This window comes from Vigna angularis, chromosome 11 (assembly GCF_016808095.1).
Source record: "Vigna angularis cultivar LongXiaoDou No.4 chromosome 11, ASM1680809v1, whole genome shotgun sequence".
NCBI classification, from domain to species: Eukaryota; Viridiplantae; Streptophyta; class Magnoliopsida; order Fabales; family Fabaceae; genus Vigna; species Vigna angularis.
In genome coordinates this window covers 26,766,190-26,781,793 of record NC_068980.1, presented here as the reverse complement: position 1 = coordinate 26,781,793, position 15,604 = coordinate 26,766,190, and the positions used below count along the sequence as shown (strand labels likewise).

Genomic DNA, 15,604 nt, shown 5'->3' with positions numbered 1-15,604 from the left:
AATTTTATTTTATTTTTTTATTTTTATTTTACACTCATGAATAAAACAAATCTATTAGTCAATCCGGACAAAATTGGGTGTTGACAAGTATCAGTTTAAATAGATTTAAAATATCCTATCTTAAATTGTTTAAAAATTTGATTTGATACAGTGCTGCTTCAACTTTCTATACCTGAAAATATAAAATTAATATTAGAGAACGTTCCAAGCTGGATGCAGTGCTGCTTCAATCTCTCATTCCAAGCTCTCCAAAGACGTTCTAAGCGAAACCATTTGCAGCTAGATGTGTACGTACGCGTTGGCTAGTGAACGTGCGCCTCCAAGTTGGCAGCTGGATGCAATCCTCCTATCTCCAAAAGCAACGTTCCAAAGACCAAGAGCCAAAGGTGAGAGAGTCCGTCTGAGAAGTATATGGCAGCTGGATGTGTACTGAGGTGTGGGTTGGGTGCAGTTCTCCTCTCTCAAGGCAACGTTCTCCAAGAAACAAAAACAATATGAGAGAGTTCTCCCGTCCCCATCTGCATGCTGAATGTCGTCCCCCTTTCTTCCAGAGCCCCTAGAAAAAAGATGAGAACCTAGAGTTGTTGTTGGAGAATCTCCCTGCTCCTGGCCGTCCACCTTCTCTTGTTCTCCACCTCTCTTACAAAAATAATTTCTCCACTCCTCTTTTCAGAGAATTCCTGAACCAAAGTGGCAGCAAGCGTGCAACTATTCTTTCTGCATTTCTGGAGGTGGCAGTTATCAGTCCCCGAGAGTGAATGAGTGCAGCCTCTTTCTTTTCTATTTTCTTCCTCCGGACCATGCTGGATGTGTTTGTTATTCTCTTGGGGCGTCAGTGTGCAGGCCATGCGTCTTCCAGTTGAACCAAAGAAAATAATATCTCCCACGCTTCTTGTATGCTCTACTGCCTCCAACGTGTAGTGTGCTTCTTGTTCGAAAATGGAATGCACCGTGTCCAGCTCTACATCACGTGTACACCACTTCTTGCTTTCTTCTGTTTTCTCTTCGGCTGGAGTGCTACATTCCCTTCTTCCGTGGGCCTCATTGCCTTGGTGCGGGATGTGTGATCTTGTGTTGGACCGTGGCTTCACTAAGCTGGACAAGCATCAACTGTTTGGACCGAGTGCACCCTCCCAGCTCAAGTGAATTAGTAGCTGCTTCCTTAAATTGCCAAAGCCCAATTGTCCAATGTGAACCGTGGCAGCTGCGTGTGTTTCTTTCCAGTCTGCTACAGTTTGAATGTAATAATGCACTTTTGTTTCTCCAACAATTCGAATAAAATGTGAATCAGTGTGCTACAGTTCTACACTTTTAATGATTCCATGTGATAACCCATGTGTCATGTCCATAGTATCAATCACCACACATTTAATTCATCCAACAAATACTATTAACAAACCACCTCCATCGTACATAAACAACATTCCACCGTCATCTAACAAGTCATATTTTTACAGCTTACAAACAACATATCATACATAACCAAAATCATCCACAAACAACATCATACATAGATTAAAGCTTCATTCCACTGAAATAAAACAAACGAACCTTCAGTGAACACAACGTGTGCCGGTTGGAACACACAAGAAGAAAAATGTGTGGGTGGGACTAACAACCCCGAAAACCCCTCTTTTTCGTCCACCGTACAGTCGCCACTCCGGCGGCACTCCGGCGGTGAATGCAAAGGTCCGGCACAGGGAGGGAAGCAGGTGGGACGAAGCGAGACTCAGAACGCGCACCTAGTTCGTTGGGCCGGAGGGAAGACGACGCCGTCTTCGGTTCGTTCGCCAACGTCGGAGCTGCGGCGACCGTGAATCGGAACCGGCTGGAGGGCTTGAGGACCTCCGACGGCCTTCAACGTTGTCCGGCGACACTCCGGCAAGCAATCCGTCGGACCTCTCGCTCGAACTCCCTTTCTCCAACTCTCTCGGGCTCTCTCTCTAGGTCACAGCCTCCCTCTGAATGTTCGCGCCGCTTCTCTCTGTACAATGTTGGAAATGAATTTCAAATTTCAAACGCAACTTCTAACCCCTGGCCGGCCCTTGCCACGTCAGATTTGAACAGCTTTTTCATTAAAAACGTGGACCGCTCACATTTAGACATGTGTCCCGTGTCTAAATGTTGTCAAGTGAAGTTGTTCAAGTATCATTTTCCGAAGGACCGCGATATTCCAATAACGGAATTTTAACACTATTTTGACAACGCCACGTGTCGCCACCTCATTGGTTCGTTTAAAATTTTATTTTTTTTAAAACCTATGACCGTAATCCTTATTTTGAGTGAAAATCCTAAAATACCCCTTTCCCTTTCTCTGTTCCATTGCAAACGAAGGTCTGTTCTCTTGAGAGGTCGAAGGTCGCGTTTCAGAGGTCGAAGGTCGCGTTTCGTCTCGCTTCGTTCCATTTGCATCGTGTGAACTCCGACCAGTTTGGTCTCCTGTTATCGTGCGTAATGGCAAGTTCCGGTGACGATTGTCCGACGACTAAGGTAAGTGGTTTTCCATTCCATGTCATAGCTTGGTTATTCGGTTTGGGCATCTCGTAGGATGGTTATTTGATTTGGGTTAATGTTTGGGGTTCGTATCGTTGTGTTGTGGTGCTTGGGTTATTGGGTTTCGTTGTTTTGATGATTTGATTTTGGTTTATGCAGTTGAGTGTTCGTCACTCTTTTTCGACAAAGTATATATGTACTTTGAACGAACGCTTAACAAAGGAGCATCGATCATTGATTGCGACAACTCCATTTGCTTGGTTTTTAGATGTCAATGTCAATGTTAAAGTAGGTAGAAATATACTGAGTGAGTTATTGGGTAAGTGGGACGACTGTAGTAGTGGTTTTATAGTTGGGAATAAAGTTTTGAATAGAAATGAAAATGATATTTATTTAGGGTTGGGACTGAGTACAGATGGTGCAAACATTAACTTAAAGGAAGAGGTGGGCAATAGTGAATGTGTGAAATACATAGGCAAAGGAACAAAGGAATTGAATTCAATATACAAAATTCTAATGCGAAAACAAAAGAAGAAGATTCCTTGTTCTCATTTTTGTAGCCTTTACCTCCTGGTAGGGATAAGTGAGATTTTATTTCCAAAACGTAGCGGGAAAGTGTTTCCCGTAATGTTTAATGTTGTTGACAACTTAAGTGCTTTGGGTAGTTATTGTTGGGGTAGTCTAGTTTATCGTTTTCTGTTACATAGTTTGTGCAAAGCTTCAAAAGGCTTGAAGAAAGGCAAAGGTATTTCAAACGTTTACGTCAACGGTTGTGTGTACATGCTGCAGGTAATTAATAGTATTTGATGTACTTACTTAAATTGTTATTTGAATTAAGTTTGTTACAAGTTAAGATGATTTATTTGTCTTAGGTATGGTTTTTTGAGCTGTTTGTTCCACCAAAAGGTCCTATTGATAAATTTCCACGAATATTGCATTGGATGAATATAAGTGTTGGAGACAAGTTTGTTAAACGGTGTATGGAGACAGGTTTGGTAAGTTGTTTGTTATCGAAAGTTTTGTTATGTTTTCATATATTGACCAAAGTTGTGTAATCTGTAATGTGTTGTTAAATTTCAGGTTGTTGACGATGTTTATGGTGGTCCTTCAACGAAGGATAAGGAGGAAAACAGACCAACACCTAAAAGAAAGGATGTTAAACCAAGAGGAAAGAAGAAACAAAAAAGAATTCGCAGAGAAACTTTTATGCGTGCCTTAGATGAACAAGAATTTCTAATTGAAGAACTTAAAAGGAGGGTTGCAACTTTGGAGGCACAATTGGCTGAAGAGAAGGCAAGAAGGCAAAATAAAGATGACGTTGGACAAAGTGTGCCTCGTACAGAACCATCTGTGAACACTGGTTTTGTATCCCCTATTGACATTGACGGAAATGAACAACCTTTGAAGACGTATGTTAGGGTTGGATCACGAAGGCGTTACAAGGGAAGAGCACTTAGGACTCCATACACCGGGACCGTAGTGCTTAGAATAAAAAATGAGTGATCTGTGTATTTAGTTGATTGAAAATGTTATTTGGAAAGTAATGAAAATTGTAATCATTGTAAATAGATTAAGAAAACAATGTTCAATGTATCCGATTTGGTTCAATGAAATAAAATTTGAGTTTTGGTTTGAATTGGTCTCATATTTTATCTATTCAATACCATTGTTATTATTAGTTGTGGGTTTGTCGATTTCAGAATGTCGTAATTTTTTTTGTCTCCTAAGTTGCAGGCTTGTTTGTAACATGTTGGTGTTTGAGTGGTCATTTTGAGTAACATGTGATGTGATGTGAGTCCAAGGAGGGTGGGGAGACCCCTCATGAGTTGGAGGAGCAAGCTGTGCAAGGAATGAGTGAGAGTGCTGAAAAAAGGGGCTAGTAATCGTTTACAGGACCCCTGTAAACGATTACCCGAGAGAAATTGGGAATTTGTACAGAAAGTCCAACACAGGTACTCAGTCAGATGAACACAGGTCACCATTGGAAACAAAAGTGACTTTTAGGCACTTCTGCAACTGTCTGAGGCTTGTGCAGGTGTTCCAGTGGTGGGAGAGGGTGGATGGTGATGTGATGTGAGTCCAAGGAGGGTGGGGAGACCCCTCATGAGTTGGAGGAGCAAGCTCTGCAAGGAATGAGTGAGACCGCTGAAAAAAGGCTCTGGTAATCGTTTACAGGAACCCTGTAAACGATTACCCGAGAGAAATTGAGAATTTGTACAGAAAGTCCAACACAGGTACTCAGTCAGATGAACACAGGTCACCATTGGACAAAAAACTGACTTTTAGGCACTTCTGCAACTGTCTTAGGCTTGTGCAGGTGTTCCAGTGGTGGGAGAGGGTGGATGGTGATGTGATGTGAGGCCAAGGAGGGTGGGGAGACCCCTCATGAGTTGGTGGAGCAAGCTGTGCAAGGAATGAGTGAGAGTGCTGAAAAAGGGGCTGGTAATCGTTTACAGGACCCCTGTAAACGATTACCCGAGAGAAATTGGGAATTTGTACAGACAGTCCAACACAGGTACTCAGTCAGATGAACACAGGTCACCATTGGAAACAAAAGTGACTTTTAGGCACTTCTGCAACTGTCTGAGGCTTGTGCAGGTGTTCTAGTGGTGGGAGAGGGTGGATGGTGATGTGATGTGAGTCCAAGGAGGGTGGGGAGACCCCTCATGAGTTGGAGGAGCAAGCTCTGCAAGGAATGAGTGAGACCGCTGAAAAAAGGCTCTGGTAATCGTTTACAGGAACCCTGTAAACGATTACCCGAGGGAAATTGGGAATTTGTACAGAAAGTCCAACACAGGTACTCAGTCAGATGAACACAGGTCACCATTGGACAAAAAATTGACTTTTAGGCACTTCTGCAACTGTCTTAGGCTTGTGCAGGTGTTCCAGTGGTGGGAGAGGGTGGATGGTGATGTGATGTGAGGCCAAGGAGGGTGGGGAGACCCCTCATGAGTTGGTGGAGCAAGCTGTGCAAGGAATGAGTGAGAGTGCTGAAAAAGGGGCTGGTAATCGTTTACAGGACCCCTGTAAACGATTACCCGAGAGAAATTGGGAATTTGTACAGACAGTCCAACACAGGTACTCAGTCAGATGAACACAGGTCACCATTGGACAAAAAACTGACTTTTAGGCACTTCTGCAACTGTCTGAGGCTTGTGCAGGTGTTCCAGTGGTGGGAGAGGGTGGATGGTGATGTGATGTGAGGCCAAGGAGGGTGGGGAGACCCCTCATGAGTTGGACTTTCTGTACAAATTGGCAATTTCTCACGGGTAATCGTTTACAGGGGTCCTGTAAACGATTACCAGAGCCTTTTTTCAGCAGTCTCACTCATATCTTGCACAGCTTGCTCCACCAACTCATGAGGGGTCTCCCCACCCTCCTTGGCCTCACATCACATCACCACCCACCCTCTCCCACCACTGGAACACCTGCACAAGCCTCAGACAGTTGCAGATTAGCATAAAAGTCAGTCTTTTGTCCAATGGTGACCTTTGTTCATCTGCTTGAGTACCTGTGTTGGACTGTCTGTACAAATTCCCAATTTCTCTCGGGTAATCGTTTACAGGGGTCCTGTAAACGATTACCAGCCCCTTTTTTCAGCACTCTCACTCATTCCTTGCACAGCTTGCTCCACCAACTCATGAGGGGTCTCCCCACCCTCCTTGGCCTCACATCACATCACCATCCACCCTCTCCCACCACTGGAACACCTGCACAAGCCTAAGACAGTTGCAGAAGTGCCTAAAAGTCACTTTTGTTTCCAATGGTGACCCCTGTTCACCTGTCTGGGTACCTGTGTTGGACTTTCTGTACAAATTCCCAATTTCTCTCGGGTAATCGTTTACAGGGGTGCTGTAAACGATTACCAGAGCCTTTTTCCAGCAGTCTCACTCATTCCTTGCACTACTTCGTCCCCCTACTCATCACGGGTCACTCCACGCTTCTTGCGTTCACATCAATCACCAACACCCATCTCCCCACTCAGAAATTGATCAAATCCTTCGCATTAGTTACCATTAATTTTAGTGAAAATGGTCTCGTACTTTTCAAATTTTTATTATAATGCTGCGTTCATTTTTCAATCACTATTTTTGTCATTATAACAAACACAAACGCAAAGTAAAAACAATTCATTTCGAAATCCAACCACTATTCTTATTACAAACACATACTGTACATTGTCAAATAACATTAGGTACATATTTGAACATCTTATACATGTCAAAATTGTCAAATAACATTAGGTACATATTTGAACATCTTATACATGTCAAAATTTGATAATTTCTTAGCAATCCTAGACAATGCCGTATAGATGTAGGGCTTCCATTCTGCTAATGTTCTCATTGTCCAGGATCCAGTCACACACATATTTCTTTCTAATCCCAAGCAGCTCCTCCTGAAACCAACATTTTCCACATTAGAAACCAGGACATACAAGAATATTATCAAACACACAGTTCCAACTTACAGTTGTATATTCAGGCATGCTTTTCCCGTTGTATTTTTCATCTCCATCCCAGATTTCCATTGCTTTCAACATTATTACTCCACAATCATGTCTGAAATAATATACCCACAACATCAGATTACTTTTGCCCATATACATCACAATATAATCCGGCAGTACAGTTCAAGAAACTTACAAGTTTGGTTGGGATGGGATATTTGCTTGTTTAACTGTCAAAGGACCAATACTACCTTCCGGTATATTCATCAGGATGCAAAAAAACCGTGCCATATTTTCAGCCTACCAGTTAACAAAAACAATAAATACTTAAACAATGCAGGTCATAATCACACGGTAATCAACAATGAAAGATGTCGAATCTTACAACGGCTGTGTCTATCCTTTTGCGGTCTCTGATCCCCTTCCCCAATGAATCAATCACAAAAATCTCCATTGACCTCAATTTCACTGAATAACACCACCAATGATCATCGTGGACAAATGGCAGAAACAACTACAAAAAATATAAACAATTTCAGTAACACATTTACAACCAAAAGTCGACAAGATTTGCAAATTCAAGGTTACTCACAAAGTCCGCCGTGGGTAATTCTTCAAGTCCAAAATGATCGGAACGCAAATAAGTGTTATAGTTATGAAGCGTGAATACATGGCGATTCTGTGGACGTTTCCTATAATCTGTAAGAATATGGTGCTGTGGACAATTTCAAAATCATCAATAAAAAATCGATCAAAAATACTTTCTTCAATCATAAATATGATACAATATCAAATTTTATTTACCGAGTATAACGGACTAAAATGAAACCTCTTAACAACACCGCACAACCTTTTCTCAAAGTACATAAAGACCGTACAAGCAAATAACACCACCTACACAAAAAAAAATTCACATTACTAAAATAAACTATAACATGAAACACAACCAAATGTGACAATACTAACCATGTTGTCAACGTATTTCATTGGGGCCAAAGTGTAAATTGAAGTCGTGCTCAAGCTTTGGCCAATTATCTCGCTTACAACCCTAAACATACAAATATTAGTCAATCACAAACAATACATATTCCTCAACCACAACTACAATTCATACCACATACCTGTGTACGTTCATCTCTCTGATGCTGACTGCTGTATACAATTGGTTTACATCAACACTGGTGCTTGGATCACCAACAAAACTCCGCAATGGGGTATAGCCAATGGCACGACCTCCGATTCTCCTTCATCACCATCATCTTCTATTTCAATAAAATTAATGTTACCAACAGTTTCATCATCCCCTCTTACTTCAGCATGTGCACCTAGGGGGTCATCAACTTCATTTCCATCACCTTCTTCTTCTCCCCCAACTTCAGCATTCTCCTCACCTCCAACTCCATGTCCATCACCTTCTTCTTCTCCCCCAACTTCAGCATTCTCCTCACCTCCACCCCCAACCTCTTCATCAGTGGCACATGCATCTTCTTCATGAAAGATTGGAGTTTGATAAATTTCAAATAGCTCCCTAGTCAGAACTCCAATCTTGGCATTCAATGCTCTGATATGTTCGTTATTTTTCCTCAATCTCTCCTCCGCACCTGCTTCTCATGCCCCGTCATCAGAGCTTTCGTCTTCATCATCGTCTTTGTCAACCTTGGATCCTTCACCCAAGGATCCTTCACTCATTCCTCCGCCATCCATGTTGAAAGCTGCACGGATTTCCGGCCTATGACGATCTTCATTTCGTATATACCACTCCATATTTAACTGCACCAATAGCACACAACAAATTCAGACAAAATACACAATCCATTTTAACATACAAAATAACGAAAAACAAAACACTTACATCTCCGGTCATAAAAATATTTTCAATTTTTTCGGTCCTTGATTTAAACGGGAACCATCTCATTATGCGCGGGAAAAACCGGTGCGAAGGATGACCATGCAAAGAAAGTCTCTCAACCGCCCAAGCCTAAAACATCATAAAATTATTTCATCAAACATAATTCACAATGTTCTGCACTACATCAAAATAGTGAACTACATATCATATTACCTGCAACACTGCCACATTGCCATTGAGAGTGACTGACTGGGGGATACCTGCTCCCATAATTTTCTTCTTACATTTATTTAAATTCTCTACAATGTGTTTATGTACACCGGTGCACCAATCATATAGACACAAACGGTCTAAGTCATCTAACACTCCAAAAGGCATGTTACAAACATGCCTTGATTTCCTAGGGAAATAGAAAACAACCAAACAAACTAATATATATAACCTACACACTACATCGACTTCAATGTTTTTATCATCAACAATGACATTAAACATGTCTGTCAAGTCCTTCAAACTGATGGTTTTTGATTTGAACATTTCACCAACCAATCCACCAACTACTTCATCAAAGGGAATCTCTAAACCACCTATTTCTAAACCTAAGCTCATCAACACATCAACAACTCTAAAGGGCACCAACTTTTGACTAACTCTAAAACTGTTATCATTTCCAACCCACCTTCTAACCATAACCTTCAATAATTTTAAATTCACCTCCACAGGGTTATTAATATTCACACACCACATAAATGGTGTCATCCTAATCCGATCCACATGACACTGTCGGAGTAAACGATTCATTTCAATAATGATCGATGAATCCATCGAGATAAGAAGTCGCCACTACAAAAAAAATCATAAAAATTTATTACTAACTACAATCCGTAAGATAATTAAATAATATATAAACAAAAAATTTAATTTTTTTCTTACACTTGCTTTTTTCCCTTCCATTGCAACGGCCCTAAGAAGACAACATTCCACACTCAGTTATATCATTCAACTTAATGAAAACCAAAAACACAGAGTAAAACACAATGTCAGGGCTCGCCCATTTTTACTTACACCAAAATGTAAGGGTTTCTCTTTGGATGGAAGGGTTGAACGCTGTGGGTAGGGTAAAGATGGAACACACAGCCACAGAGATCCTCCAAGGTTTCAACGCACGTTTTGAAGAAGGAGGAGAGAACGAAACCGAGGATGGAAGCTTCGAAGACGGAAAGAGAACGAAGGCTTCAACGAACGAGAAGACGGACGACACAGCGAGAGAGAAGACGGACGAGAGAGAAGGCTTGAACGAACGAGAAGAAGCAAGGCTTGAACGAACGTCTTTCGCACCCTAAACCGCCAAACCCAAATGTTAAAATTTTAATCTAGAAAACCCAAAATACCCCTCGCCCCGGTTCACTTTCTCTGGTTTGTTTTCAATTCACTGAGCCAATGCACAGCTGCCACGTCGCCGTTGTCAAAACTGTGTCAAACTTTTGTTGTCCAAATAACATTTTCCAATAAATAACATTACATTTTAACAGAGCTCATTGAAGGTTAAAGCATATGTGGTGGGAAATAGAAGAATAACCTTGATGTGTTAAAGATGAAGAAGTAAAAGGTGGAACATCTTGGATCAGGATGAAAATAGTTGGAGTTGAGAAGAAAGGAAAACAAAAGGAAAAAGAAAAAAAAACAAAAATACTAATACTAATACATGTAATTCAAAAAAAATGACACATGTCCAAAAACAAATGGATGACGTGACATACTATTTGTCACGTAAAAAAAAGTTAACACGATTAATAATGAAAGATTAAATTCAAGCATTTTTTAAGATTAATGATCTAGTTAGTAAAATCAAAGTCACCTTATAATTAAAAAAAACATATTTAATATTTATTTAATATGTTAATTTATTCTTTTAAAAGTTTTGGATACATCATCATTGTGAGACCCTGAATAATTAAGCACTTAAATCCACTCTCTGATCACCATTAAAAGCACTTTGACACGTCAAAACCCACTCTGCATGCGCCTGCCATGTGTCACTGAGGAAACGTTCCAAAAATGTTAGTGGAAAACAAGTGTCATGCAGAGAGCGGACGTTCGTCCTGTGTGGGAAGGGAAACACCCTCTGCATGCGCTGACGCCATCTGTCACGTCAGAAGCTTCTAAAAGCTATAGTGGAAACCAGGTGGCATGGATTCATACAGTCCGGACGGTCGGTCTTATGAGAGTTTGGATGAATTATATTATGCTTTGATGTATTGATGCATGTCTTGTGTGTTCATTTCTTATGTTAAATGGTATGTGAGCTGTATGAATTAAATTACCTAAGCTTACCCTTGCATTTCCATTGTGTTGTCTATTGGTTATGTACGTCCGTCTTGTCAATGCAATGATCATCCGTTGTGGATGTGAGCAGATGGGGAGGCGCCACTTGAAGATATGCTGGAAGAAGAAAATTTGGAGGACGCCAACCTTGTTGATGTGGAGGTTAAAGCCGAGCCTTAGTGCGCTCGTTAGGTTTTAGTCTTTGGTTTATCTGTATAGTTTTTGGAGACGTTCGGTTATTTATTTTTGTAAAATCGTACGTCCTGAATCTTGTATATTTTGGAAAATTTTACTGTACTTGGTATCTGGTAGCGTTCGGCTTTTAATAGTTGATTTTAGTTAAGACTACACTGTTTAACTCTGTAAATGTGATTAGTTCTAATTAATGGTAATTACTATTTATTGGGATGTGACACCCAGTACGGTGTGGTTCGAGGACGAACCAGACGGAAGCTGGTGGGCATGTGACACCCGGGCACGGAGACGAGGGCGGGGAGTGACGCCGGTGCAAGAAGCATGGTGCAGGGGGCACGGACAAGGAGCGGCTCCTGGCAGCTTCGGGTGGAAGGGGTACATGGACGAATCGAACATACACCGGAATGAGAGGGATCTGGAGACTGTATAGGTATGGGACTATACGGTTGAAGGATAGCTTAAAGGAATTGATTTGACTACTCATATCACCAAAAATGCATTTGTTTTTCGGTAGCCTGACTCATAAGAACTCCATGGTTAAGTGTGTTTAGCTTGGAGTAATTCTGTGGGGGCAGTCAACGGTCCTTGTGAGTTGCCGGGGCGTTACAATCATTCTTCCTTACATTGTCTATTCCAAAGTTCATCTTTTCGAAGTCTATAATTATGCTAAGTATTTTATATTTTTATTTTTTCATTTAGAGATGTTTCATTTTCTCGATAAGAACGATATATATATATATATATATATATATATATATATATATATATATATATATATATATATATATATATATATATATATATATATATATATATATATATATAATTTAATATAAACAAAAAAATAATATTAACATAGGTCAAAAATTTATTTTAAATACTAATTATAATTGAAATAATAATAATAATAATAATAATAATAAGATATAGTTGAAAATGATATAATTATATTTTTAAATATCACTATATCAATATATAACCACAATAAAACTCATTTTAATGATAGAGGGATGTTTCTAGGTGATGATCGAAGTGTACATATTTTAATGATTGAGGGCTGTTTATACTTTTGTCTAATTTTTGTTTTGGTATGTTCTTGTTTATTCATTATTGTGTTGTGAAAGTTTCATTGTGAATGATAATTAATGCGATATTAAAATAAATATTTGTCATGCAGGTTTTAAATAAAATATCTAAGCTTTTTAAGTACTTAAAAGAATCCAGAGTTTCAATTATGAAAAACGTGCTAGGTAGGAACGTCAAAACTTATGAATTGTGGCATGAAAACAAGACTTTTGTGTAATAAAAAGTCGTGATATTGAAAAAATAGAAGCAAAATTGAATTTCACTATCACTAGTTTCCAACTTCAAAGTTGTTATTTTACTATTCTAAGTTTTAGTATTTTATATTAAACTAATATTTTGGCATAAACTTGTTGTATTTTTCGATATTTTTTTTAAAATAATTCCCCTTTTGACATAGTTGGTGAAAACTAAATTGATATTATTTTTGTTGGGGAGTTTAGCCTTTTATGGCTATGTGAGACATCACCTTACAGATTTCCACACTGGTAAAATATTATCCGTTTTGGATCGAGGTCTCATGAATTTGCTTTTGGTATCATTCCAAAAGACCTCTTATCAAGGGAGGTATCTTATGTGTATATAAAAACATGATCATCTTTTATTTTATCCGATGTGGGACTTTGTTTGTATCCAACAATTTTATCTAGTTAATCTAATCTAAATCCTATATAATATTTAGTCCATCCTACACAATTGCTACTACAATTGAAATCACAAACAATAAATGGTTGTTGTATCCAAGAATTAATACTATGTGAAGGATTTTAAAGAGAAATCAACAAGGTACTCTTGTACACGGGAAATTTTAAGTTTATGCAATATAAAAATAAAAAAAACTTATAATAATATTATTATTACTTAACAAGAAAAGTAATTGTGAGAAAGTAAATCTTATATGTTTTATTGAGAATTTGGACAAATGTACATTTTTGTGTTCACTGGTAAAAATGATTGTTGAGAGGAGGTGACAAACCTTTAATGCACTTAGATCTTTGGAATAAACTTGATGTCATTTGGACGCATTTGGGTCAATAGAAGACATTTCTCTTGGCGAAAGATCTATGAATTTGTTTTCTCTTCACTGGATGATACAAGAATGATTTTAGTTGTTGGAATGTAAAATTTATTTCTCGGTATTCTTCATGTTTTTGCTTGGACAAAGAACTTTGCTCCTATATCAATGAAACTCATGAGAACTCAATGTTGGGTTTGTACACATGGTCTTTCTTTGAAATATTGGCAATCGAAAGAAAGTGATTATTTTCATTGCATATGGAATTGACACACCTTTATCTTTAGATTATTACATCAAGAATAAGTCTCATGGGATTTTGACTTATGTTTTAGTTAATGTAAACTTGTTGTCTAAATTACCTAATCACATTCTGATAGAAAGGTCATTATAGCATTTTATTATTATTGATGTGAAATATGAGAGACTATCTCTATTTGATTAAAATTGTAAAATAATTTATTATGATTTATCTAATTGTAAAATATTACCACAATATATCAAAGCTAATTTTGGTAACAAGAAAACCATCCGTACAAAACTACAACAACATTATTGTCACGTAATAGTAAAAATTTGTTGTGACAACAATGAAATATACATGTCAATGCAAGAAAGATTTTACATGTCAATGCAAGAAAGATTTGTTGTGACAACTAGGAAATTGTTCAAAGAATGATTAAAATTGAACTCTTGTGATCAACTTTATTGTATAAATTCCTATAGCAGTTAAATAAGACAAAATGTAAAAAAAAAATGCCTAAAGAAAGTCGTTAAAAAAACAATTCTATTATTAATTGTCATAAATTATAAACAGACATACCTATCATACCATTAACTGCATATTTAAAATATATAATTATTGGCAATTGTAACATCCCAAAATACAGTAATTACCATAATTCAGAATTAATTACAATTAACAGTAACATAAACAGTCTTTACATTAACCCAAGTTTTAAAAAGAAGCCGAACGGCGTCAGTACAGAAGAACGTACGATAAAAATAGAATTCAGTGAAAAACAGGACGAACGGTTTATACAAAACATTTAACCGAACGTTCAAAATTACGCTAATATTTACAATACTAATCTAACGAGCGCTTTAAGGCTCGGCCTTTACTTCAACTTCGACCAGCTCAGCATCTTCCAAATTTTCTTCTTCCAGCATTTCTTCAAGAGATGCTCCACCATCTGCTCACATCCACACGGATGATCATTGCAAGACAAGACGGACGTACATATACAGGGGACAACACAATGGAAATGCAAGGGTAAGCTTATAATATTTAATTTATACAATTAACACATACATTTACATTTCAATTCACATATACAACATGTAACTTATCCAATAACAATCATAGAAATACGTATATAAGACCGATCGTCCGGACTGTATGAACCATGTAGTTACAAGCGTCCTTGCACCCGAGTGGTGTACTAGCCGGGATATACCTAATCAGCTACCACTCGAGGTTAATCCCTCGTCCATAACTAAGCGATGAACGAAGAACCCCCTGCCATTCCCACGCATAACTACCCCCTTCTACGTGAAGACGAGTATCACGGAATATCAGGATGGACCAAGCCTGGCCTAACTTATCCATGTTCATACTTTACCAAATTTAGTATTTATTACATCTGAGACGTTCCTCCTTGGAACGCTCGTTCAAATTCCATAATCATAAAATCACTTGATATAACGTTCGCACTGTAATTTATCATAATTCAAAATCAATCTCATCTTTAACTTTAAGAGTACAAAAGAACGAACGTTCAGTCCCTTGAAGAAATAGGACGAACGTTCAATTATAGTACTGGATGGACGGACGTGACTCCCTGTTTGACCAGTGAAATGAACTGACTATATTGAAAGTATAATGATACTTAGAAAATTTCATAATATAGATCTTGGACCAGATTCAATGTAGCAAGAATGGTCAATAACACTTAGAATTCTCTTTGTAAAATTTTGTATATACTGAAATGATGCCAGTATTTGAACGAACGTAAAAGAATGAATATTGAAATATTTGAACGAACGTTATTTACGTTCGTTAAGAAATTTAGAATAAGGACGAACGTTCGATATGAGGCCGAACGCTATCAAAGACGAACGCTCGACATAAGGCCGAACGCTATCAAGGACGAACGCTCGACATAAGGTCGAACGCTATCAAGGACGAACGCTC

General features: G+C 38.5%; 2 protein-coding genes across 2 annotated transcripts; one reads left to right on the top strand and one right to left on the bottom strand.

Moving 5' to 3' along the window:
• The first annotated feature begins 2,944 nt into the window (after positions 1-2,944).
• LOC128194781 (uncharacterized) lies at positions 2,945-4,118 on the top strand. The gene is made up of 3 exons (XM_052870881.1): positions 2,945-3,282; positions 3,366-3,488; positions 3,574-4,118. Exons 1-3 carry the CDS (start codon positions 3,010-3,012, stop codon positions 3,994-3,996), a joined length of 819 nt encoding a protein of 272 aa, XP_052726841.1. The 5' UTR covers positions 2,945-3,009; the 3' UTR covers positions 3,997-4,118.
• Positions 4,119-6,641: 2,523 nt separating this feature from the next.
• On the bottom strand, positions 6,642-8,647 carry LOC128194682 (uncharacterized). Its single transcript, XM_052870249.1, has 10 exons — positions 8,558-8,647; positions 8,285-8,427; positions 8,065-8,187; positions 7,910-7,991; positions 7,748-7,837; positions 7,536-7,658; positions 7,329-7,457; positions 7,140-7,243; positions 6,965-7,055; positions 6,642-6,892 (listed from the first exon to the last, which is right to left on the bottom strand). The coding sequence occupies exons 1-10, from the start codon at positions 8,645-8,647 to the stop codon at positions 6,791-6,793; spliced, it is 1,077 nt and encodes a 358-aa protein (XP_052726209.1). The 3' UTR covers positions 6,642-6,790.
• Between the last annotated feature and the right edge of the window lie 6,957 nt (positions 8,648-15,604).